Source organism: Vigna radiata, chromosome 5 (assembly GCF_000741045.1).
Source record: "Vigna radiata var. radiata cultivar VC1973A chromosome 5, Vradiata_ver6, whole genome shotgun sequence".
Classification (NCBI taxonomy): domain Eukaryota; kingdom Viridiplantae; phylum Streptophyta; class Magnoliopsida; order Fabales; family Fabaceae; genus Vigna; species Vigna radiata.
In genome coordinates, this window is record NC_028355.1 from 29945246 (window position 1) to 29969938 (window position 24693).

The following is a 24693-nucleotide window of genomic DNA, read 5'->3' on the forward strand; positions in this document are numbered from 1 at the left end:
ATTACAGACATTGTTGAGTATTGTGTGTTTCTTGGGAATAGTCTGGTAACGAAGAGAAGTAAAAAGCAAGATAAAATATCTCGTTCTAGTGCAGAAGCTGAATTGCGAGCTCTTTCTCAAAGAATGTATGAAAAACTCTGAATGAAAATCATTTTGGATGACCTTAAAGTCAAGGTGGACAATCCTCTACAATTACACTATGACAATAAATATGCCATAAGTATTGCCCATAATTCAGTACATAATAACAAAATCAAACACATTGAGATTAATAAACATTTCATGAAAAATAATCTAGACAAAAACTTTATGATTACAACTCTTATTTTATAAAACTTCAAATATAACATTTTTATAAAAAGACTCCCTCCAAATAAATTTTAAGATCTTGTAAGTTAAGAATAACTAATATTCATTTATTAATTTGAAAGGAAGTGTTGTCATTACAAAAAATATCTATAGAATCTTCTTAATTAAAAAAAAATATTTATAAAATCATCCTAATTAAAGAAAATATTTTTATAATCTTCTAGATTATTTATAAATATATTGTTTTCTTATTTCACTTTTTTAGAAAATTAAATTGTTATAAATAAATGTAAGGAGAATGTAATAAATATGAATGAAAATAATAAAAGTTATTCTCCTTTTGGTTTCTTACATAATTTTATTTAATCCAGTCATTAGGGAATAAAACAAAATACGGAAAAAAAAAATTAACCAAAGTATTTACATTGTTACACAACGTTGGATCATCTAAATATATTCCATCTAGGAGCAAAACAAAAGTATAAATACAAATTTTCAGATCAGTGTCACATGATGCATCTTTTTTTTTTTCTCTTATCAAAAATATGATGATGCATCCATTATATAGCATCATACAAAAAATGAAGAAAAAAACTGCAGTTCTTCCCTTGTCTTGTATGTGGTGTTACAAGTTTTTTTGGGTCAAGGTGTTCAAACTTTTTCCCTTTACATGGAGCTGAAACTGATATACTTTCTTATATACAATTTTACATCCAACAATGCAACAAATCATTTTGAACTCAGATCTTCAGCAGTGGCAACCTCAATATCAATATAATGAATGAGGGAATTGTTACCTCTCTCCAATGTCACAACATCAATTGGAGAGAAATACAACGTATTTTCAACTGGAACCTGGAATGCATTTGGGCTGTGTCAAACACAAGATAGGAAACCAATCTGATAGTGGCACACATCAGTCTTCATTCTACAGTGCAACTCCTACTCCCTCCACAGCAGCTGCCATTGATGCTGAGGCCTCTTCAAGGGTCCTCTTCTTCTCAACTGTGTTAAAGGCTTCAAGAATGTCACCTTCTTCCCAGTCATCAAAGCCTTCCAACCCAAGTCCACACTCAAGACCAGCATTTACCTGTTCACAAGGGAGAAATAGAGATTCTGTATTCAGGCAGTCGCTACAGTAACATGGAGAAAACACAGATAACACAAAGAAACCACAGCTGAATTATACAATGCACTGTCAAAATGTTGTTCAATCACTCTAAAAAGAAATCCTGAAAAAGCTATTACAGTAAAAAAGGGGCGGCATCTGAATAAGCTTCACTAGGTTGTAGGCTATAGCGAATCAGACAAAAAATATCCAAATTCATTTGTGCCACAGAAATGACTCCAAGCCTTCACCTGATTTTCCTCACCTTTTCTGAAAACTAAGCCCGGATAAAGTCATGATCTGACCAGGCTATAAAAGGTTTGCGTTTAATTAGAATTTAAAATTTAAAGGCCACCCTACATTTTATTGGGTAGATTCATGCAGTCCCGGATCAAGTACTAGAAAAACATCAAATTTATACCTGATTCACTATCCAGGTAAAACAGAATACAATATCATCTATGTATAAGAAAGTTCCACCTCACTTGCAATGAAAATTTTTCATAGCCCTTCACATATAAAACATAATTAAGGTTCTACAATCCAAAGATTGCAATACAATTTTGATTTTGGATTTGGAGACCCCTGGAGTCATACCAAGTAATCAAACGCAGATATTCAAACTTAGTTATGTGTCATATCTTCTTAGAAAGTAAATGTTAAACTTAGAAAGTACTCCGTTATATATTATAACTAGATATGTCAAGCTTAAGACGAGATATTTTGTGGGGTGGTCCAATTGCAGATGACAAGATAAACGCAATAAACCTAACTAGAATAGTCTAGTATCATCTTAGAAAATAAACTTTAAACTTATCTCAATCCTGAAGGTAATGTCTAGCTACATATCTAGTTGATGCAAAATTTCCAAAATATCCTCATATTTTTCATATCTAAAGAGCAACGAATTGACATTCATACCAGAAAACAAAGTACTGTACACAAGAGACTCAACAATAATCATCACCAAAGCATCAGACAGGAAAATTGGATAAATTACAAATTTCTCATTCAAGGTAACATACTCAGGTTAATGACAGTCTCAAAAGTTGCATGATGGGAATTCATTTAATGCATGTGAAGTACAAGATCCACTTAAATACGATTATTTTTACTCAGCAACATGATTGCAAATCCAACAATATTATTCAAAGCTTCATTAATGATTAAAATATATTTTCATAACAAAAAAAAAAATTATATAAGCTGCTCAATTTTGTTGGATTTACAATCAACCACGTAAATTTAAATTAGAGCAGATGTTGACAAAGAAGTAGCAAATATAGCATTCTTTTGAAACCAACTCATTACAAACACTCCATTAAACTCGCATTATCTCCAGAATATGCATATTTTATAGGTAAAGGTCTAGAGTCAATATAGTAACAAATGTATACACTTGAAAGGATTAATTTGAAAGAAAGATTCTTATTTTTGTTAATTGATTTGAAACAGTACATCAACTCCTATATATACAGAGAACTCAAATCCTAAAGTAATAATTATAAGAGATCTCTAGAATCTTCTAACAACCTCTAACAACTTCAAGTAATACATTTAATATCCTACCAACAACTTTTAGCATTGCATTTAATATCCAACTAATATTACTCCCCTTCAAGCATGTGAATAGATATCTATCATTCCCAACTGCATGTGAGATCATGAAATCGCTCAGTGGGAAGACCTTTCATGAATAGGTTTGCTAATTTAAGTCCAAATGGGATGTAGGAAGTAGTGATAAGGCCACTATCCAGTTTCTCTTTAATAAAGTGTCTATCTATCTCTCTGTTTGGTCCTATCATTATAAACTAGATTGTGTGAAATGCTAATAACTGAATTATTATCATAATAAAGGATCATCACTTCTTCACATGACTTTAAGATCAATTAGGATAATTCTCATCCATAACAATTCACACACCCCTTGTGCCATAGCTCCATAGCTCGGAATTCAGCTTCTGCACTAGACCTTGCAACAACATTTTGTTTCATACTTCTCCAAGTCACCAAATTTCCACCCAAGAACATGCAATATCTTGAGGTGGATTTCCTATCTATGACAGACCCCCTATAATCTACATCAGTATACACTTCCATTTTTAATTTTTCATCCCCCTTAAACGTAATCCCTTTCGTGGACATGTCTTCAAATATTGAATGATCTTGTTTACAACTTGTAAATGTCTTTCTTGGATGATGCATGAATGGACTAACGACACTCACATGACTAACGACACTCATAGCATAGGTTCTGTCCAATTTGGTGTGGGCTATGTAGATAAGCTTCCCAACAAGTCTTTGATATTGGCCTTTATTTATAGTGGAATTGTCTTCATCACTCCCAATTTTATGGTTCGGTTCTATAGGAACTCTAATGGTCTTGCAACCAATCATGCCTATTTCTTTGAGAAGATCAATAACATACTTTCTTTAGGAGATAGATATGTCTTTCTTAGAGTAAGCTACTTCTATCCCAAGAAAGTACTTCAACTTTCCCAAATCCTTCATTTCAAATTCAGCTGCAAGCTTTTCTTTCAAGATTTATTTCTCAGGTTCATCATCTCCTACAACAACCATATCATTAACATAGACTAAGAGAGGTGTAAGTTTACCTTTCGAGGGATGCTTGATGAACAAAGTATGGTCACCTTGACTTTGTCAATATCCCATGGAGATCATAGCCTAAGTGAGTTTACCAAACCAAGCACAAGGTGACTCTTTGAGTCCATACAAAGCTTTTTTCAACCTATACACTTTATTCCCTCCTTCAATAGACCCAAAATCTGGAGGAATTTCCATGTATACTTCCTATAAATGTCCAAGTAGGATAACACTTTTCACATCAAATTGTTGAAATTTCCAACTAAAATAAGTTGTCAATGAAAGAATTATTCTAACCATATTCATCTTTGCCACTGAAGCAAATGTTTCCTCATAATCAACATCATAAGTCTGAGTATATTCTTTGGCAACTAACCTTTCTTTGTAATGGTCTAATGTGCCATCAAATTTATACTTTAGACTATAAACACATTTGCAACCTACTCGCTTTTTATCTAGTGGCTTGTCAGCAATTTCCCATGTCCGGTTCTTTTCTAAGGCACTCATATTTTCATTCATGGCTTGAATCCAATTTTTATTCTTCAATGCTTCTTGAACTAATGTAGGAACTCTAATTGCATCAATGGAAAAGAAAAAACTTTGGTGCAGTCACGGTTAGAGAACAAGTACTAGAAGGTGGCTTACTTATAGACTTCATAAGAGATTTTAGACGTTCAATATCAGCATGTAGTGCAGGCATTCCTTCCTCGGGTGAAGTGGAAGAAGATGTTTTGCCAAGATTTTGAGAATTTGAAGATGCCTGATAAGCTTTCCTTGAGGGTTGTCCTTTTAACTCTGCTAAACAATTGAGAACTTTCTCCTTTCCATGTATCTTGAAGCAAGTGTCCTTGGTGTGGCCAGATTTCTTACAATGAGAGCACCGATGCTCTTCCTTACATTTTAAACCAAGTTTCATATTTGCAAGATTTTTGAAGTCCTAGGTTTGGAAGTCTTTCCAAAGAACATGGCATCTCCTTTAGTGTACAGCTTATTCATCATGACCATTTGACGAGCCTCCTCACCTTGGACAATAAAGAAGACTTCAGAAAGAGAAGCAAGTCTTTGCTTCCCAAGAATTTGAGCCCTAATAAGGTCATATTCAAGATTCCATCCTAATAAGAACTTAAATATCCGAAATCGTTCAACAAACTCAGCAAGTGTGATAGCACCTCTGTTATTCTCAAGCTTCAAATTTTGATACTAGTCCAACTCAATCCTGATAAGAACTTAAATATCCGAGATTTTTCAACAAACTGATCAAGTGTGATAGCATCTATGCTATTATGAAGCTTCAAATTTTTATATTGGTCCAACTCAATCCAAAGACCCTTCAACATTCCATAATATTCTAAAACATAGAGAGTTCCCTATCTGGCACCAAAGATCTTGCTTTCTAACTCATAACATTTAGAGATGGCCTGTCGCATAAATAAGTAGTTGCAAGGTCCACCCAAATTTCACTGGCACTAGAGTAGAATATATAGTTTCTATTATTTTTGTAGTCATGGATCCTCATGACCATGTAATGATTCTTGAGTCATCATTATCCCAAATCTGAAAATTAGGGTCATCTGGGAAAAGGGCCTTTCATTTTCATGAAAGTCCCACATCGACTAGAGATAAGGCCAATTCAGTGTATATAAGTAGGTGCAAACCTCATCCTACAAGCTGGTTTTGTGGGGTTGAGTTAGGCTTAAAGTTCACTTCTAACATGGTATCAGAGCCATGATTAGAGTCTATCCTAACAATATTTGTTGTTGTTGGACATGTTGTTCCACCCACTATCAGGCCGTTATCGGACTACCCATTAAATGTTTAATCCCACACTCGATATGTATATATCTCGGCGTGAGGGGTGTGTTAGAAGTCTCACATCGACTAGAGATAAGGCCAATTCAGTGTATATAAGTAGGTGCAAACCTCACCCTACAAGCCGGTTTTGAGAGGTTGAGTTAGACTTAAAATCCACTTCTAACACACTTCAATATGATTGAGTCTACCCTACCCTTTAACGTAGGTCTAATAAATTAAGCCCATTGGAGATAATTCCGATCATTAAGGCAATTTTCATCATGCAAGTGCGGAAGATCAACATTGCTTAGTAGAGTTGCCATGCCAAAAAAAATAATTGGAATTCCTTGGCCCTCTCCTAAATGAAAATGAAAGGTAAGACAGAAACTCCAACACTGGCAGCAGAAATGGCACCGGTGACAGCAGCTGCGATGGCAGCAGCAAGACAGCGGTTGTGATGGCAGAAGTGTGATGGTAGCAGTGATGCAGCAGCAGCGATACAGCAGCTATAGCTCCGGCGAATGCTCCAACAATGGCTTTGACAACAACTCCAATGGGTGGCAGCAGATGGGGGCAGCAGCAGTGAAAAAAGCCCAACTTGGGGGCACTTCAGGCAACCCAATAATTAAAAGAAATGGCTGCACTTCATGCAATGCTAACGAAAACTGTAACTAAGACGGGAAAGAAGAAATGCAAAAGCAGGCTCCCTAGATCTGATACCAACTTGAAAGGATTAATTTGAAAGAACGAAGATTCTTATTTTTGTTAATTGATGTACATCAACTCCTATATATAAGGAACTCAAACCCTAAGGTAATAATTATCTCAAACCCTAAGGTAGTAATTATAAGAGATCTCTAGAATCTTCTAACAACTTCTAGTAATACATTTGATATCCTACCAACAACTTCTAGTGTTGCATTTAATATCCAACTAATAACATTTACTTTTCCTGAAACTAACATAGCTAATGCCTATTTGTCATAGCCAAATGCAACAAAAATGGACTGCCAATTCTTGGGTGTACAATTGATAAGTTTATATAAATTAAGAAACATTTGTCCAACCGTTTTCATACTTATATTATGCATTTGTTGCAGTGTTATTCTTGTGTGGGAATTCCAAAAATGGGAATTAATACTGGAAGCAGAGCCATACCTCCTTAACAATTTCCTTCACTCGTCTCAAAGAATCAATAATACCAACATGAACGACTTTTCCCTTCCGCTTGACTCGAATACCACAATCTTTTAGCACCTTTCCCTCTGTAACCATGCATCCAGCAACACGACCACTACCGCTGCTGAATACAGCTCGCACTACTGCTGAACCAATTGTTACTTGTTCCTACCAAAAGATAGCAATAAGTCTCAGCTAAATAGGCACTATAATATAAATCTCTAACTACCCTTTAGAAACAGTATAAATCAAATTTATATGTCGGTAAGATATTTTTACAAGTTTGATTGTGTTTAAATGCCATGTAATAATCAATTTGCTGTCTCAAACATAAGTGTGCATATGTATTATCTACATAATCTACACTAACGTTATAAATTTCAGGATATGTTGTTTTACCTCAACTGGTTCTAGGAGCCCTTCCATTGCATTTCGTACGTCATCAATTAATTCATAAATAACTCTGTATAATCTAATCTCAACTGCTTTGTTATCTGCATAGCTTTTCACAGAGCCTGGTGCTTTCACATTAAATCCCACAATGATGGCCTTGCTTGCAACTGCAAGGTCCACATCACTAGCGCTTACATCACCTGTTGCTTCCAACAGAAACTTCAATGTAACATTGTCTTGTGGCAGCACCTGCAGAGCTTTTCTTACAGCTTCAATAGATCCCTGGCCATGACCAAGAACAATTACATTAATTGCATGTGAAGCAATAACCACAGTAATGATGACACACAAAACATATTGCAGTTTCAGCAATTTGATACAATACAGAAGATGCCACCTTCATTGTATGTTTACCTATTGTTGACATTTGACTAGGCATACAACAGATTTGCACACAGGCTAGGTTATTGATAGTAAACAAGATAGGTTATTCGCACTTCCATACAGGCTACACTAAAAATTACATAATACATTCATGTTTAACACTCAAACAGGCAATGTTGTTTCCTGATAGATAATAAGGATGTCTGGGTAATTTCTATTAGCATACACACGTTTTCCTGCAAGAAAAATCAAAGCTCTCTTTGGATAGTTAAAGGAAAATCTGTAAGATACATGCTGCGTAAGTTATGCTTTTATTTCTGTTCGTTTCTTGGTGACAAGAAACCCAGAATTCTCTGGCTTAGGATACAGGACACACTCACACAAACTCACAATGGGGAAAAACTCTATTATTATTCTGGAAACACTGAATATTTTCGAAAACATCCAAGAGACCAACCTCCCTTCACACAGGGAGAAACAAATCCTGTCCTCTATCAAAGATCAAAAACGTGTCTGTCTCAAGACACCTTCCCCTTTTATATAGCTAACTCCCCAAGAGACCCAACACCTCCTAACATTTCCAATCCCAGGCACTAGTTGGGTATCCATAAAATCAGGTAATTTATGCCCTTTTGACAAATAATAAGCAGAAAGTCGAGCCTTGAAGATCTCCAGCTCCATGATACTACTATCACTGACTCGTGCAATTCGATTCACATGAGGAAGTAATTCCGCTGGTTCAGATTAACTATGTAAAAGTCTATCAATGCCAGTTTTGGGCACAACCACTCCTTCCTCGATTCCAGAATTTCTCACCAATAGGAGAGTAGTTTCAGATGCAGAACCTGTTCGCTTGTCAAAGACTAAACGACTCAGCTTCATGGACAGAAGCCTTCCAACCTCTCCTGCAGCTTCTTATACAGTATTGGCAAAATCGATGCTGCTACTATGTTTAACTCTCTCATCAATGTTGTTCCCAACATGCCGTAACTGTGATGGAAGACACCCCGCATGGGTTCCATGCCCAAAGTAGGTAACCAGAGATCTGTTCTTTTGTTCCAGCTTCAATGCGTAATCAGATGCATCAAGTGGGTCATAAATTAGGCCAAGCAACCAAGGTTTGCTCTCGGCTTGTCCCCAACCAACATCACCAACAGCAAAACCATACCCTTCATCTCTCAAGTCCTCCAAGTCTACCACCATGTTTTTACTTGTCTCTGCCATTGGAACCCCTATAGTCACAGCAAAACAATCTTTGTCTTTTTCTACCTCTTCACTACCTCCCCCGTCTTTTGCTTCCCAAAACACCAACCACTTTTGAACCATCCACACTCAAACAGCTACATCTACTTTATTCTCAGAAGTAGTAGTCACCATGTTCCCACCACCTTCTACTTCCTGTCTTAACCCTCCTCCATTGTTTTAACATACACCCCAAGACCTACCACACTCTACCCACTAAAATCAGCAGCTTTTGCAACTTCATTCTGAGAAGCAAGATTCACAACATTCCCATCACAGTCTTCACCTAATGTATTTTCCACACCACCCTTTTCAAATTATCCTCCTTTAGAGCAGCAGCTTTTGCACCTTTCTCAGAAGCAACATCAACAATGTCACTGCACTTATTATCAGCCCCAAACCTGCCATCCAGATCTTCCCAAGAAAGGTTCCTGGAATTTTGTTGCCAGGTCTTGAACCCCTGGACTGCATTTTCTTCCATGTTATTGATGGTTAGGTGTACTTTTGTTGTTCCTGTGATGTTCTGAACTTAAAAAACATTTTATACCCTTGTTGTGTGACTTTGGGTGCCATTCTCTTCAAATATGGACAACTCCCCTTTTTTTATCCAGCAATTCTGATTTCCCTCCCTTTCTACCTCAATTTCCTCTTCAGGATCCTCCCTTCATAGAGCTCTGGCTGAATTCAGATCCCCTTTCATGGGATTTTGGCTTCCAGAACATATCTTTAATTTCTTGGAAGATCTCCTTAAATTCTTGCATAGTGTCCTTCCTTTCAGTTTTAGCTCTAGGGGATTCTAACTTCCACAGCATATCTTTAATTTCTTGGAAACTCTCCCTGTTTTCTTCCTTTAATTCAACTATTGCTCTTCTCTGTTCGCTGGCCCATCTTTCCAAGGCATTGACTTTCCCTTCCATGATTCCACACCTTCTTGATCCGGCAAGTCAGACCAATCGTTAGGTTTCTTGGTGACAAGAAACCCAAAATTCTCTGGTTTAGGATTCAGAACACACACAAACTCACAATGGGGAAAAACTGTATTATTATTCTGGAAAGAGTGAACATGTTCGAAAACATCCAAGGGACCAACCTCCCTTCACACAGGAAGAAACAAATCAAGTCCCCTATCAAAGATCAAAAACAACGTGTCTGTCTCAAGACTCCTTCCCCCCTTATATAGCTAAACCCCCTAAGAGACACTACACAACCTAACAACCCTAACACCTCCTAACAGACTATGTTTTGTTATTATTCCCATTTTCTCCTAACGTAGACCCTCATGGTCCTATCAATTTCAATGATTCAATACAATATATAATCACTGCATGATAAATGATATCACTGGTAAAGTCATTAATAGGTTCAATTAGGCAAGCAGTTTCAAATTAAAAATCAGCCAGAAAGTGTACAAATTCAAGCAAAAATAGAAAAAAGAAGTGATCATACCTGAAGATCAACCTTCAAAATAATATTTAATTGATGCAAGTCAAGTCCAGACAGCTTTCCTGAGGAAACTGCTGAAGCTAAGGAAGAAAGGGTGACTTTGCCATCTCCTGCCTTTGCTGAAATGCGCTCGTTTCGCAATGACTCTGCACGAGCCTCAGCCCTTTCACGTGCAGCATCAAGGGATTCAACAACCTCGAATTCATCACCGGCAATAGGAACATTATTCAATCCAATAACCTGCATAAATCAGAAAATTTTGAATTAGGTAAAATTTTGGCATCTACAAAGAGCCTCACAATTCTTGTGGTTCTAGAAAAACCAGAAGGAGGTAACAACAAAATTCAAAATCTAAAGGTGCTATATTCTTTATTCTCCACCTTATGCTACTCAGAGCAAAATTGATGCCACCAAAATATTTTCGTCTTTATGATTCTTTATGAGGAAAGTGTCGGAAATAGTGACACATAAAGAAGTTAGGAAAAATTATTTTCATGTATCTCAACTTTTATGCATTTAGTGCTGATGGATATTAATTTGTAGGAAATTGAATCAGTTATTATAATCCAGAGGTATAGTCTTCACAAAGTCTATCAGAGACTATATATGGAGCAGAAATTATGAACTACAACAGAATATGAAACTGCTTCATTCTCTAATTCTACCCCCTCCCACTGAATTCGACTGGAAAAATTTTATTTAATCAGTATGCTTATAATATGAAACATCAATAGTTGGAGAAATGAAATCTACGGAGATAGAATGAGATCAATCACTTTTTGTAGTAATTACTAATGCAACAGCTGTGCAACTCTACTTATTTTTCCCAGGCAAATCTACAAAATGACAGATGAAAGAAGCATTTGTTGTACAAAAACACATTGCAAAATCTTCTAATTACAATCTTGTATAGGATTGCTTCACCCCACCACACCTTAACCAGACACAAAAGTGTAGCTCATCCATTCACATTGAAAAGACAAAACCATTATTGAATACAAAGAACCTCAAATTTGTGTTTTACATAGTATTTGGTTTGTTCTTGGTTGTAGAAATTTTTGTGTTGTTCAGCAATCATACAAGGATGTAAATGCAGATACAACAAATATAACAGACATCAATTATGTAATTTAAATTGCAATTGCAGAAATTTCATGTCAACAATGAATTGTCACCAATGAATAAAAGATTATAGAATCTGGATTAGAAGCTAGAAAATAAAATTAATTTTATAAAATATTCAGGGTGTTTGAGAGATCATGTTCTCTCTCCTCTCTTAGAGTAAAATTCTTTTTATTAAACGATAGAGTAGCTCTGTCTCTAATCTCTCCTCTTATTTATTTATAGGCAACATGCCTCATTCCAACTATTTCAGTCAACTAACCTAGCTATCTAACTCACTAACCATCTAGTGGGCACCTAACAGAAGATGACTGAACTTACAGAGCATCCAGTATTTGTATTGATTAGGAAACTCATTTGATACATGCAGATAAAGTGATCCAGTCCATGTCAAGGGAAACCACGTTGTTAATGTGAATCATGCAATCAAATGAGCCATAACACTGATATATAGAACACTAGTTATCCAAAGCTTAACCCCCCCAAGCAATTTCTCAAAGTTAATTATATGTCTCTTTTCAAACCTGTACAGGTACAGAAGGTGTAGCTTCATCAACACGCTTTCCACCATCATCAAATAATGCCCGCACCTGAAAGAAAGAAATAAAAGATATTAAATACAGAGGGAAGCAAAGTAGAACGGTAGAATTCCCTAACCAGGTGTCAACATCATCTAGCATTGAATTTATAAGTTTAGCCATCTACCAACCTTTCCAAAAGCTTCTCCGCAAACTACTATATCACCCCGTCTAAGAGAACCGTTCTGCACAATAAATGTAGCAAATGGTCCCTTTGATTTATCTAGCCCTGCCTCGATGACTGTTCCCTTTGCATTTCTATCTGGATTAGCTTTCAGCTCTTGCAACTAAACCATTAATGCTTTGATCAGAATGAATGCCAGAAAGATAAAAGAAAGCCCAAACAAGTGCAAATTTTAACTGAACAATGATGCACAGTCAATTAGTCAATATTCTTCAGTCCCACAAAAGCATAAAAAATTAATCATGGTGTCTCCAACATAGAGGAGACTTTAGAATGCTAGGACACAACATAATAGTATTTTTTTCAAACCACATGCATATTATTAAATAAAATAGTGTTAAACTCCATATATTGGAGAAAAAACAGAGATGTGCTGAATGTGTAAACTTACTCTCGTGGTGGATTTATTACCACATATTGATCACAACTCACAAGTATATGCCATAAACAAGATTTTCAATCAATACACAATAATATAACATTAAAATTTATAAATTAATTAGGTAAAGATAGAATAGTTATAAAGTGGCTTAAGTTAGTCATGACACCAACAGTAAATATACCTCAGCAACAAGCATAACAGTTTCCAGGAGATCATCTATATTCTTCCCTTTAAGAGCACTTATCTGTTGACATAAAAGAACAAGAGAAAAATATAACTTCTTTGAAGTCAAAGAAACATAAACAGGGTACGAAATGATAACAACAAATAAGAAATACAAACCGGAACCATCGGCGTGCTACCACCCCAGTCTTCTGGCATTAAACCAATTGAAGAAAGCTCCTGCATCACTCGTTCTGGATTTGATCCATCTTTATCTATCTGTTTAAAAGAAATAAATAATAATTTGACAACAATCTCACAAGCCATCGTCATTTAAAGCATAAGAATTATAAATAAGATTGCACCCATCATGTTGACATGCCTTGTTTATTGCAATGATTATGGGTACCCCTGCTGCTTTGGCATGAGCAATAGCTTCATTTGTTTGAGGACGAATCCCATCATCAGCAGCCACAACAATAATAGCAATGTCTGTTACACTTGCTCCACGAGCTCTCATAGCTCCAAATGCCTACAGGAGCACATATGAGATGTATGTATGTGTATATATATATATATATATATATATATATATATATATATATATATATATATATATATATATATATATATATAATTGAAGGGAAAGAAAAGTGAAAAGAACAGTTGTAGCTAATAACTCAGCTAAAAACAACATGCTAGCACAAGTCATTATGTCCTGAAAAGCATTAAAATACTTTACGATGATCCAGCAGAAAGAATTGCATACTTATAAAGGAAAACATGGAAATGGAAAATTTTATTAAAACTCTGCATACCTCGTGTCCAGGAGTGTCAAGGAAAACACAGGGTAACTTTTTGCCATCAAAAGGTACTTCCACTTTATAGGCCCCAATTCCTTGTGTGATCCCACCAGCTTCAGATGCGGCTACCTGTTAACATTTTGTGCATCAGGCTAAAATTGAATGAGTGTAATATGAGATTCGACAGGAGAAGCTCCAGAAATAGCACAATTCTGACAAATTCTCATGCTTTGAAAAGAACAAGATGCAGCCAGCAAAGAAGCATCCAGAAAAGGGGGCAGACTACAGCAAAGATTTCACTAACACAAACAGCAATTATTACTAATTATTAAGCAACTATCTCTTATAGTATATTACAACTCACAATCTAGCAATAATTTTAATTTTCTCAGGTCAGTATCTCTTTCCATAAGGACCATTGAAATGCTTGTGTTTTGAAAGATATATTAATCCCTAATCATTTACATTAAAATCCATGGATTGCACATTTAGGACCATATCCTTCCTGGAAACCATAGTCCAACCAGCATTGGGAACATTTTATGCATGTGTAAACTATTGTACCTAATCATAATTCATAAAATTTGTGTAAGACATGGTCGTAAACATTGACATACATAACCTTTATATGTTCATGATTCCTTAAAGAAACTGAAAGAATCATAATGATTTGATTAAATTTTCATTATACCTTGCTCTTCCGTATATAATCCAAAAGAGTTGTCTGCCAATTGAAAACATAAAAAATGTCAGCAAATGTTGGAATTCAGGGTAAATAAAACAGAAAAATGAAAAATAAAGAGTGTATCACTAACCTTGCCATGATCTACATGGCCCATAATAGTGATAACAGGAGGTCTATCTTTGAGTTTATCGAGGTCATCTTCATCAAGAATTTCTCTTTTCTTCACTAAGCCTTCAACTTTGACCGGGTCTGCATCTATGACTTCAACATCATACTCTTTACAAATCATCTTTACCATATCTTTGTCAAGTGTTTGTACCCCATCTGGTTTAATCCCCTTGGAGTATAGATAACCAAGGATTTCACCTTCACTGGTTGCCAAACAATAGGCCAATTCCTCCACCAGCATACCACTGTCACCAACCTCCAGAATCTCTACTTTGACAGGAGCTGCATCCCTAGCAGCCTGGAGTCGTGCTGCCTTTCGACTTGCTTTACTCCATTTCCTTCCTTTTCTTGCTGTAGCGGCTCCAGGAATAGAGACATCAAGCTCTGATGCCTCATGAATCACATCAGCATCATCCTCATCATCCAAAATTCGTCTTCTTCGTCCTCCCCCAGCCAGAGCACCTTTCTTCCGGAAATCATCTTTAAACTTTCCCGGGGAAGGAGCCTTCCCAGGTTTTGGAGGTGCTAGAACTGCTTGCGCGATTAGAGGATCAACTACTGGTTTCTTGGAAGCAAACTTGTCAATCAAGATGGGTGACTTCTTTTCTTTGGATTTAACTGATGTTTCAGCTGCTCCTTTGTCCCTCAAGACAACAGGTTTTTTGACAGGTGGGGGAGCTATAGAAGGTTTAGATAGTAACGCAGGTTGAGGTTTTGAAGGTGGCTGAGGTTTTGAAGGCAATTGGGGTTTCAAAGGTGGTTGAGGAGCACGTGTTTGAGAAACCACCTTCTCCCCTCCTCTAGTTTGAGGCTTCTCCTCTTCATTCTTGCTATAATTAGGCTTTGGCACTTCCTTCACAACCTTCTGCACCGATGCAACAGAATCCCCTTTACGCCAAACACTCTTCAAGGTTTTAGACTTCTGAGATGCTGCTAAATTCACCGGTTTCTCAGCCTTAGGACTAGCACCAGCATTATTCCTTATTGGTTTGTTCACTGAACCATTATTCTTATCACCATTCACCTTGGCATTCCCCAGCTTTTCCGCCTTCTCTAACACCTCCCCAAGTGATTCAATCACCTTATTCCTCTCTTCCACATCCCCAGGATCTCCAGCAGTCCTTGAGGGCCCCAAAATGGGGTCACCCTTATTCTCTGGTGACTTTAACACAGGCCTTGGAGGAGGCTTAAGCACAAAACCAGCACCATCATCTCCACCCTTACTACTACTACTGTTAGAATCAAGGGACACTGAATTCCCTTGATCAGCAATAAAATCAGTTGTGGTAACTGAATATCTACACACAGACAATGATAAACAATGCCATCTCTTTCTCCCCTTACAATTTCCTCTGGAAAAAGAGACCCTCTTCACCACAGAGTGAGAGCTTCTAGAGGAACTCACACCCGTGAGGCTCCCCAAACTCACTGGAGAAGCGAGGGAACTCATCGTTCCCTGTTTGTTCCCCACTAAAATTAACATAATGAGACCCACCCCCACAACACCAAAAGACAAAAATGTTCCAAAACTAAAGCACCTTCTATAACCTCATCAATACACCATCATATCATGCACCCCTATCAACTACTCAACCTACCCAGAGCCCAAATTCCAATCAAGAGCAATACCAACAACACTTCTGGCCCAATGGAGCAAAGCAGGTACGGTACCTCCGTTCAAAGAGAGAAGGAACTTTAGGTACCAAATTGAGGTGGAACATGCAAACAGGTTCTGGTAAGAAGAAGAAGAAGATGATGATGATGATGACGATGATGAAAGGAATGAAGTGTGAGGTGATTCTGTGGCTATAAAGAGTGGTGAGTGATAGGTTTATGGCATTTTCCGAAGGGATGTGTGGATGGTTTTGTGCCTGCGGAATTCCTGTATGTGATAAGGCTTTTTCTTATTTTTCTTTCTCTTTATTTTCTGGTTTTTTATGTACTTCTCTCGTACGAGGAAAATTAAAAAATAGGTTAAAATCCTTTTTGAAACAAAATATAAAATAAAAGGTGGAATGAAGTTTCGTCGAGTTTCTGAAAGGTGTAGGGTGGAACACGTCCTCATTATAAATATAATTATTATTATTTTGAGATTATTATTTTTGTTATTATTATTTAAAGTTCTGAACTTTTTCGATACTCAAATAACTTATTTTTGTTAATGCAACCTCAATAAAGTACGTGGATTTCTTTGACAGAGATGATCATTAATTGGTTATTTTTTTCAAGCACGATAACTTACACGTCGCTTATGTTGTTTTGGTTATAATGACTACGTAAATTGGTCATATATATATATATATATATATATATATATATATATATATATATATATACACACAATTTTTTTCTCATAATAATCTTCATATTTATTATTATTTTAAATTACTAAAACATCATTAGTTTAGCTAGTTTAGTAAGTAACTAAAAAAAACTTATTTTCCTTAGTTTATTATTTCNATATATATATATATATATATATATATATATATATATATATATATATATATATATATATATATATATATATATATATATATAGCATTTGTGAACAAGTGATAAAATTTTAATTGTGGTTTTGTAAGTTCTTTATTGGAAAAAAAGTTTTTTTTTGTTGTTAAGATGAGAAAAATTCATTTACAAAATATTTTTTTATTTTATTAAACTTTTAAGTAAATTGGTCATTTGATCGTGTTTGAAGGTAGATTGGCCTTGCTTGGTTATTGAGTCGAGGTATTAAGTAGATTGGTCTCTAGGCCAATTTCTTTAAATGGTTTGTCTAGTCGAGCTTTTAAATAATCTAGTTATTCGGTCCAACTTCTTTTTGGCTAATCTAGGCAAGCTCTTTAAGCAGTTTATCTAGTCGAGTTTTTAAATATTTGGTCATTTGGTTGAGCTCTTTTAATGGCTAATCTAGTTGAGTTCTTTAAGCAGCTTATACCGAGCTTTTAAATAATTTGGTCATTCGGCTAAGCTCCTTTAATGGCTAATCTAGTCCAGTTGTTAAGTAAATTGGCCATTTGGCTGAACACCTTGAGTAGCTAATCCAACCAAGCTCTTAAATAACTTGGCCATTTGGTTGAGTCCCTTTAGTGCCCAATCTAGTTAAGCTCTTAAGTAGATTGGTCATTCAACTGAGCTTTTTGAGTGGCTAGTCTAGTCGAACTCTTAAATAACCTAGCCCTTCGGTCAAGCTCCTTCTGTGGACTTATAATATGTAACACAGAAGATCAGCTTGCTGACATCTTCTCTAAACCATTAGTTGAAGATAGACTTAATAGTTTAATCACCTTTATTGGTATGAGAATCGTTGAATGAATTTGATTCAACATGTTCAATGTGTTCGTATAGTGTCTAGAAAGTCAAACATCTAAGACACATAATTTATATGACGTCATAATGTGCATCGTCTAAGACAAGTCGTCTCTTAAAGTTTTCCATCCATACGTTAGGTTGTGTCTAAGTACTGAGCCAATCTCTAAAAGTTGTCTAGGATTTCCAAAACCGCAACCTTTCTCTCTCTCTATCTGCCAAATATCTTTTGCGTGTCAATCAAGCAATTACGACGAACATCAATTCTCTCTCATCTCTCTTCCTCAAAACAACAAAACTTCTTATTTTGCCACTCTTTGCATTCTTATCTGTTACTGACTACACTCTTTTCCAAATTTTCTCGGTATTCAAGAGACCCAAAATCTCTTTTCCGAATCTCTCTGTACAACCCGCATTAAATGGACGAGATTGATCAATCGCCCATGACTAACTTTTCTCTCTATTTAACTCAACTCCACTCACATTCTCTCAAAACCCTAATTATTTCTTTCTCGCTGTCATGTTCTCTCAAATCTCTAGTCTCTCAAACCCTCAACATTCTAAACAAATGAAGCCTTCTTCCAAAGCTCCGGACCGTCATCGTCATCTGATCCGATCACCGAAATAAGATGAACATGATAATCCAACATCTTTTCCTACTCTTGTATTAAAGACTTACTTGCCTTACGCATGTCGTTCTCCCACCTACCTTACACCCTTCACGATTGAACCTTACCTTACCCTATATTTCCACTTATATCTTCTCCTTGGTTTTCAATTCTTCTTCTACTTTGTCTTCATGCCCCTTTTTCTTCTTTGTACGTCTAAACCCTCATCAACCCATGCTTTTCTTCCTTTCCCGTCACCCTCACCATCACTGTCGGGCTATGATGTCCTTTCTCTCTTTCCCTTTTGATGTTTATCAAATAAGGTGAATAATATAGAGAAAGAGACTAGATGTGTCAACATCTAGGAACATGTACTAAGGGGGAGAATAATAGAGAAAGAGACTAGATGCGCTAGCATCTAGGAGCATGTACTAAGGGGAGTACACCAGAAGTTAGGATAGATTAAGATAACACAAAATTAGGGGGAGTCTTCATATTCTAGAAGTTCATCTTAGGAGTCCATACTTACATTCATGTAATATGTTTATGTGTTTAAATATAAAAATTGTCGTTGTGTTTGTATTGTTTTTGTATTTGTTTAGTTGATTAATTTATGCCTTAGTTTATGTTTCTATCACGCTTTATCTTAATTATTGTTCTGTATATTTCAACTATGTCCACTAACTTGAATGCAAAAGATAAAAACAATAAAAGATGTAAAACATACAAATAACCAAAAACACATAAAACCTAAAACTTTTGCACTGAGCTAAGAAAAATTATATATCGTTTAGATGTGTATTTGTTAAACATAAAAAAGGTGGAGATTATTAATAAAAAAACGTTTATACGTCTAAATGCTCTCAATTTTGATGTTTAACCAAATAACATTAAACGAAACAATAATCTAAAAACATCACAACCCAATTGGAGTGAACCAATATAAAACTATCTATGCAATTATCATTTCTCTATGGTTTAAACAATTCTTTTATAAAACCTGCAACTACGTTTTTGTTTCTAAATACAATATCCTTCCGCATTAAACAATTATTCTTCAACTAAGGAAGTTCTTATAAACACTACATTGTATGTTCTCATTAAGAACAACTATCTTTTATAATAATTTATTAGGTCTAGTCTAAGCATTTATTTGATAAATTCAAAACTCGACAAATATGCTATATTAGAAGGGTTACAAAAAGAATTTTTCCATGAAAAATATTCTTTTAACAACTTTTTTTACAACACATACATAGTAGCTCGTGATTTGTCTATTTTAAATAAACATACCAATAAAATAGTGACACATAATCTATTTTCAAAAAGTAATTAAAAAAAATTGTTAATATAATTCCATTAATATTATTCATCTCCTTCTAATATTTTTCAAGTAATTCAATACAATTTCATTTTAACATCATCAATATCACGAAACTACACATATTCAAATTAACTTACACTACCATAATGTATCCACAAACAACATTTAAAGAGCCTGATAACAACTTATAATATAAATTAGACTACATCACCACTGAATCATACTTGGCTACTTTACTATTCTTTTAAATGCATATAATAATTCCTTTTATCAATAGAGTAACTAAAATAATCATAGCCTTCTTATTTACTTTCTATGCCTACAAAACTTGAACAAAATACACACAAAAAATCCAACTATTTTATAAGTCATGTTATCATAATTACTACTTTTTTTTTTTTTTTTTTACTTTCCTTAAACTTTAACAAAATATCCCCCATTATATTTCTCCTATTCAAACATCATAAAAGAATCACTACAACACCAGATTAAAGAGAGGAAGATCCTACGTAACAAAATCAAATCTCCCACTTGCACCATTATACAGAAAACCAGAACTTTAAATATAGAGTGGATAGTAGCATTGATAAAATGCATTCACTTAACTATAACCTAACTTAACACTACTTCATTTACTTCATCAACATATAATTCCAGTTATTTTTCGTATGTATACGAATTCACATAACACTCACCAAGGTGAAATACCCATGGCATAGGTAGAAAGATCACAACCAGCATACCACACAACTAACCAGTCACACCAAGAGGTAACTAATCATAGATATAATATTTGAAGTCTCATATCGACTAGAGATAAGGTCAATTCATAGTATATAAGTGAGTGCAAACCTCACCTTACAAACTGGTTTTATAGGGTTAAGTTAGACTTAAAATTCACTTCTAACATGGAATCATAACAGCAGAAAGAAGAATCTCTGACTTGTTTAGTTCCAATATCATTAAACACTAAACTCTTGTGAAAATAACCAACCAATCTTTTACCTTTAAGTTTTACTTATGCCTAAAGAACACAAAATACGTACTATTATAATACGATCCAGCCATCATTCAAACTAAAAGTTCAAAACACCAAACGTAAATAAAATCATCTCATCACAGAACATTTACTCACTACCAAAACATTCATACTCATGATAAAGTTCTTACCATCCAGCATAATCACATACCACTCATTCAACCTCGGTCACACTCATCAACACCTAACATCCTGTCTATCACAAGCAGTTATACACTCAAATAGGATACTACAACAAACAATACATTAGCACAAATAATCAGCTACATCAGAGTTACACAACCAAGCTAAGTGATCTCATCCAAAGTCTCAAAAGTTTTCGTAAACCTGGTTTTAATTCCAAAAATGTAACATCCCGACTCTGGGATAAAGACAAATTTAAACTTTCCAAGATAACTTAATTTAATTCCAATTTTAAACAAATATCCATAATTTAAATAAAAACAAACTGTCAGTTACAACTTATAAATTGAAAGCTCTAAACTTCTTTATTAATTAACTCTTATTAATATTTTGATGAAATTGTATTGTTGATGTAGTAAATTATGTTAATGTTAATATGTTCTGAGTCCGTTTGAGCTAAGTTGGAACTTGGTGGTTTAAATTGTTGTGATTCTGGAAAATTTATGATAATCTGGTTGGTTTATGGTTTGTGCACATGGTTTTGTTGGGGGAGGTTTGATACACATAGATCTCCACACATAAGACATTGTCTGTTTTGGATCAAGCTCTCACGGGTTTACTTTTGGTACCATTTCAAAAGACCTCTTACCATGTGTATATAAACCCTTGATCAGTCTTTCTTTTACACTATATGAGACTTTGTTTGTACTCCAACAGGTTTGATTCTATAAATCTATTCCATTGATAAAGAAATATGCTACGCTATAATTTGAGTGATTTCTATGAGTCTCGGTGCTTATGAAATAGCTTGAAAAAGAAAAGAGAAGCAATTCTTTTAAGTTGAATCATTTCTGGATGCTAAGGTATTTATATACTTGTGACTAACAAAATTGGATGAATTATGATCCAAATTGCATGACCAATGAATTATAATGATCTTTTATATGGTCTCTGTAAAATTAATCTAAAATAGAAGTGGATATCCTATTCGATGCTGACTTGTTTAAAAATGATGTTGTTTGCATTGTTGCTGTTTTAGAATAAAAATTTGCAGAAAAACTGTTTCCCGTTTGCTGTAAAATGAGTATAAAACTGTTTGCTGTTTGCTGATAAATGAGCATAAAACTGGTTGCTGTTTTACTGTAAAATATGTATATACTGCTTGCTGTTTTTGCTGTTACAGCATTAGAAAATCTGGTTATATTGGGCTGTTTTGATTGTCGTTATTGCACCAGAAACTTTACTATATTTTAACATAAAAATACTGCAGAAAGTTATTGCTGTTTTATACTAAAACTCTGCATAAAACTTTGTTGTTTGGTTGTAAATATGCATTAAGAATTTGGCTATTGTAATTGGATACTACAGATAATTGAATCAATTGGCTGTTACTTTTAAAACAAGATTGAACTTTTAGATGTCTCACAAACTATACATGTTGGGAATTGTTTGTTATGCCATTTTCTCATTCTGTTTTGGTTAAAAAGGCTTGTTCTTTTCAGTTTTAATTGATTAAGTAAAGGGTGATTTTTTTTTTCTTTGCATCATAATAATTAGACTTTGTACAATAAGGTTTCAATTAAAAAATTATTACGTGTAAGCCTTTAAAGATGAGAAGATGAATGGGATTTTGTTTTTATGCGTATAAAGGGAAGAAGACATGTGTTTTACGTAAATCATGTTCTAGGTGTGAAATTGGTGGATGGTGGCGTCACTTTTTGTGCAGCTTTAGGCACTTTTTTTTGGTGCAAATTGATACCAATAGTTTTCCTTTCCCACAACGTTTTAATATAGGAAAAAAAGTCTTTTTAACACTACTTTTTTCACAGTACATATTAGATTATTTATGATTGGTCCGTTTTAAATATTTTTTTAAATATAAATTTAAACATACTAATAAAATGATGACACGTGTCCTGTTGTCAAAAAGTTGTTAGAAAAAGTTGTCAAAATATCATCATCCTTTAATATATATGAAGTTATGAACAAAAGTGTTGTTCTTTGCCAATATATATATATATATATATATATATATATATATATATATATATATATATATATATATATATTCATAATTTTTTTACATAAGCTCACCCATACTTGTTTGTTGTTGTCGTGTGTGTATACTGCGATGATCATATAACGTGTGTGTTGTACGAGATCAGATAGGAATGCAGATGTTTCTGGAGTTGCTAATTGACGAGAGAGGGGATCTATGATGGGAATTTTACAAGGATGTATTAGAATTTTATGGAAATAAATTTATAAGTTGTAATGATGTTTTCCTTATTTAATTTGAGATTATGGACAAGTATGTTTTAAAGTTATAATAAATTAAGTTCTCGCATAACATAAAACCTACACTGGTGTTTTCGCCGTTATGAAGTCGTTCACCGTTAGATCAAGCTGATTTTTGGCCAATAGGTTTGATGAGTCGATATTTAATTGATTTCATTTAATTTATTGTGCTAGAATTAATCAGGGAATTGTGCTTAATTGTCCGGTATTTTTCCATTTTTCCTAATCGTGCTTAATTTGACCGGAAATTCTAATTTTAATTAATTTGAATTTTCTGAGCTAATTATTTGCATTATTATTTTCAGGGAAAATTTTGGAAACACAATTTGGGACATTCGGAGGAAACAAAATAAAGTCAAGACTCTTCATATGGACATTTCAAATTTAATTACTTTGAAACTTAGTAGTCTAGATAGTTTTAATTATATTTGTAAACAATGGGCCAATTTTTGGTAAAATAATTTAGGCCCAAAATGTTAGAATAGGACACATGGCACCTAGGGTTTTAGGGTGGACCCTACCCTAAATTTTTGGTTACACTTGGTCCTAGTTTTGGGAGGTGGCAGCCGTCACATGTGTGGTCTCTCTCTTGACAATGGAATTTTCTTTCTTGAACGTTTTTCCAGAGAATGGGTTCACGGTTTTATAGACTTTTGTGAAAAGCTTCAAATTTAATTTTCTTTTCCCTGCACAAGCACTGCAACTACCACTTTCATTGGCTATTGGTTTAATTATTGATTGAAGAAAATGGAGTGATTCATGTGAGTGTTGCTGCCGAGAGTGAGTGTGCCTTGTTACATTCTTATTTACTTTCATTGCCTGGGTATTTGAAACGGATGCAGCTGCCACTTTATCATGGGGATATCACGTTGCAATGGGAAGCCAATTATCATGGTTTTTATTGAATGAGAATGTGGGTCCGGTGCCTTAATGCTCTTGAGTCTTGAGATTGGACTTTCATTTTCAATTGGAAAAAGTGCTGCAGCAATTTTTGGGAAATATTGATGTTGATAAATGAAGAAATGAATTAAAGAAAGTTGGTTGAAGGTCATGTCAGCAAGGGAATATAAAGGCACGTGTTGATATATTTTGGAAGCAATGGCATTTTGTTCTTAAGAAGTATAAAGAGCGTGATTCATGGGAAGAATGAATGAGTGATTTGATGTGAGAGGGTGTGAATTAAAGCTGGAAGGAAGTTGTTAGGTGGTAAGCATTGAGGAGAAGAAACTTGGTTTAGTTAAGAGGAAGCATCTCGGTCCAGTGGGTATTGATCGAAGCTCACTGGTTGCAAGGGTCACATAAATCATTTTGGCTAAGTCTGCACCTAATTGTTCTTTGAAATTGGAAAGGAGATTAAGGAGGCCTACGGATTCTGAGTATGGAACGCACACTTGTAGGCATTGATGGGAGCTTAAGTGATTGATTGGCGTGGGTCCGGTTGAGATAGAAGCT

General features: G+C 34.9%; 1 protein-coding gene across 1 annotated transcript; it reads right to left on the bottom strand.

The window, feature by feature from the left end:
• Positions 1–734: 734 nt before the first annotated feature.
• Positions 735–16449, bottom strand: LOC106761877 (translation initiation factor IF-2, chloroplastic). Its single transcript, XM_014645465.2, has 12 exons — positions 14500–16449; positions 14376–14408; positions 13700–13813; positions 13264–13413; positions 13062–13160; positions 12901–12963; positions 12285–12440; positions 12100–12165; positions 10457–10693; positions 7391–7666; positions 6971–7159; positions 735–1399 (listed from the first exon to the last, which is right to left on the bottom strand). Exons 1-12 carry the CDS (start codon positions 16018–16020, stop codon positions 1238–1240), a joined length of 3066 nt encoding a protein of 1021 aa, XP_014500951.1. The 5' UTR covers positions 16021–16449; the 3' UTR covers positions 735–1237.
• Between the last annotated feature and the right edge of the window lie 8244 nt (positions 16450–24693).

Bases quoted from the DNA above. Each gene is read 5' to 3' on its own strand.
- LOC106761877 (XM_014645465.2), bottom strand. From the start codon at position 16,020: ATGTTAATTTTAGTGGGGAACAAACAGGGAACGATGAGTTCCCTCGCT. The intron at 12,441-12,900 runs GTATATTTACTG...TTAATGGTTTAG, and splicing joins CTGTTATGCTTGTTGCTGAG to TTGCAAGAGCTGAAAGCTAA. The intron at 1,400-6,970 runs GTATGGCTCTGC...CCTTGTGAACAG, and splicing joins TGAAGGAAATTGTTAAGGAG to GTAAATGCTGGTCTTGAGTG.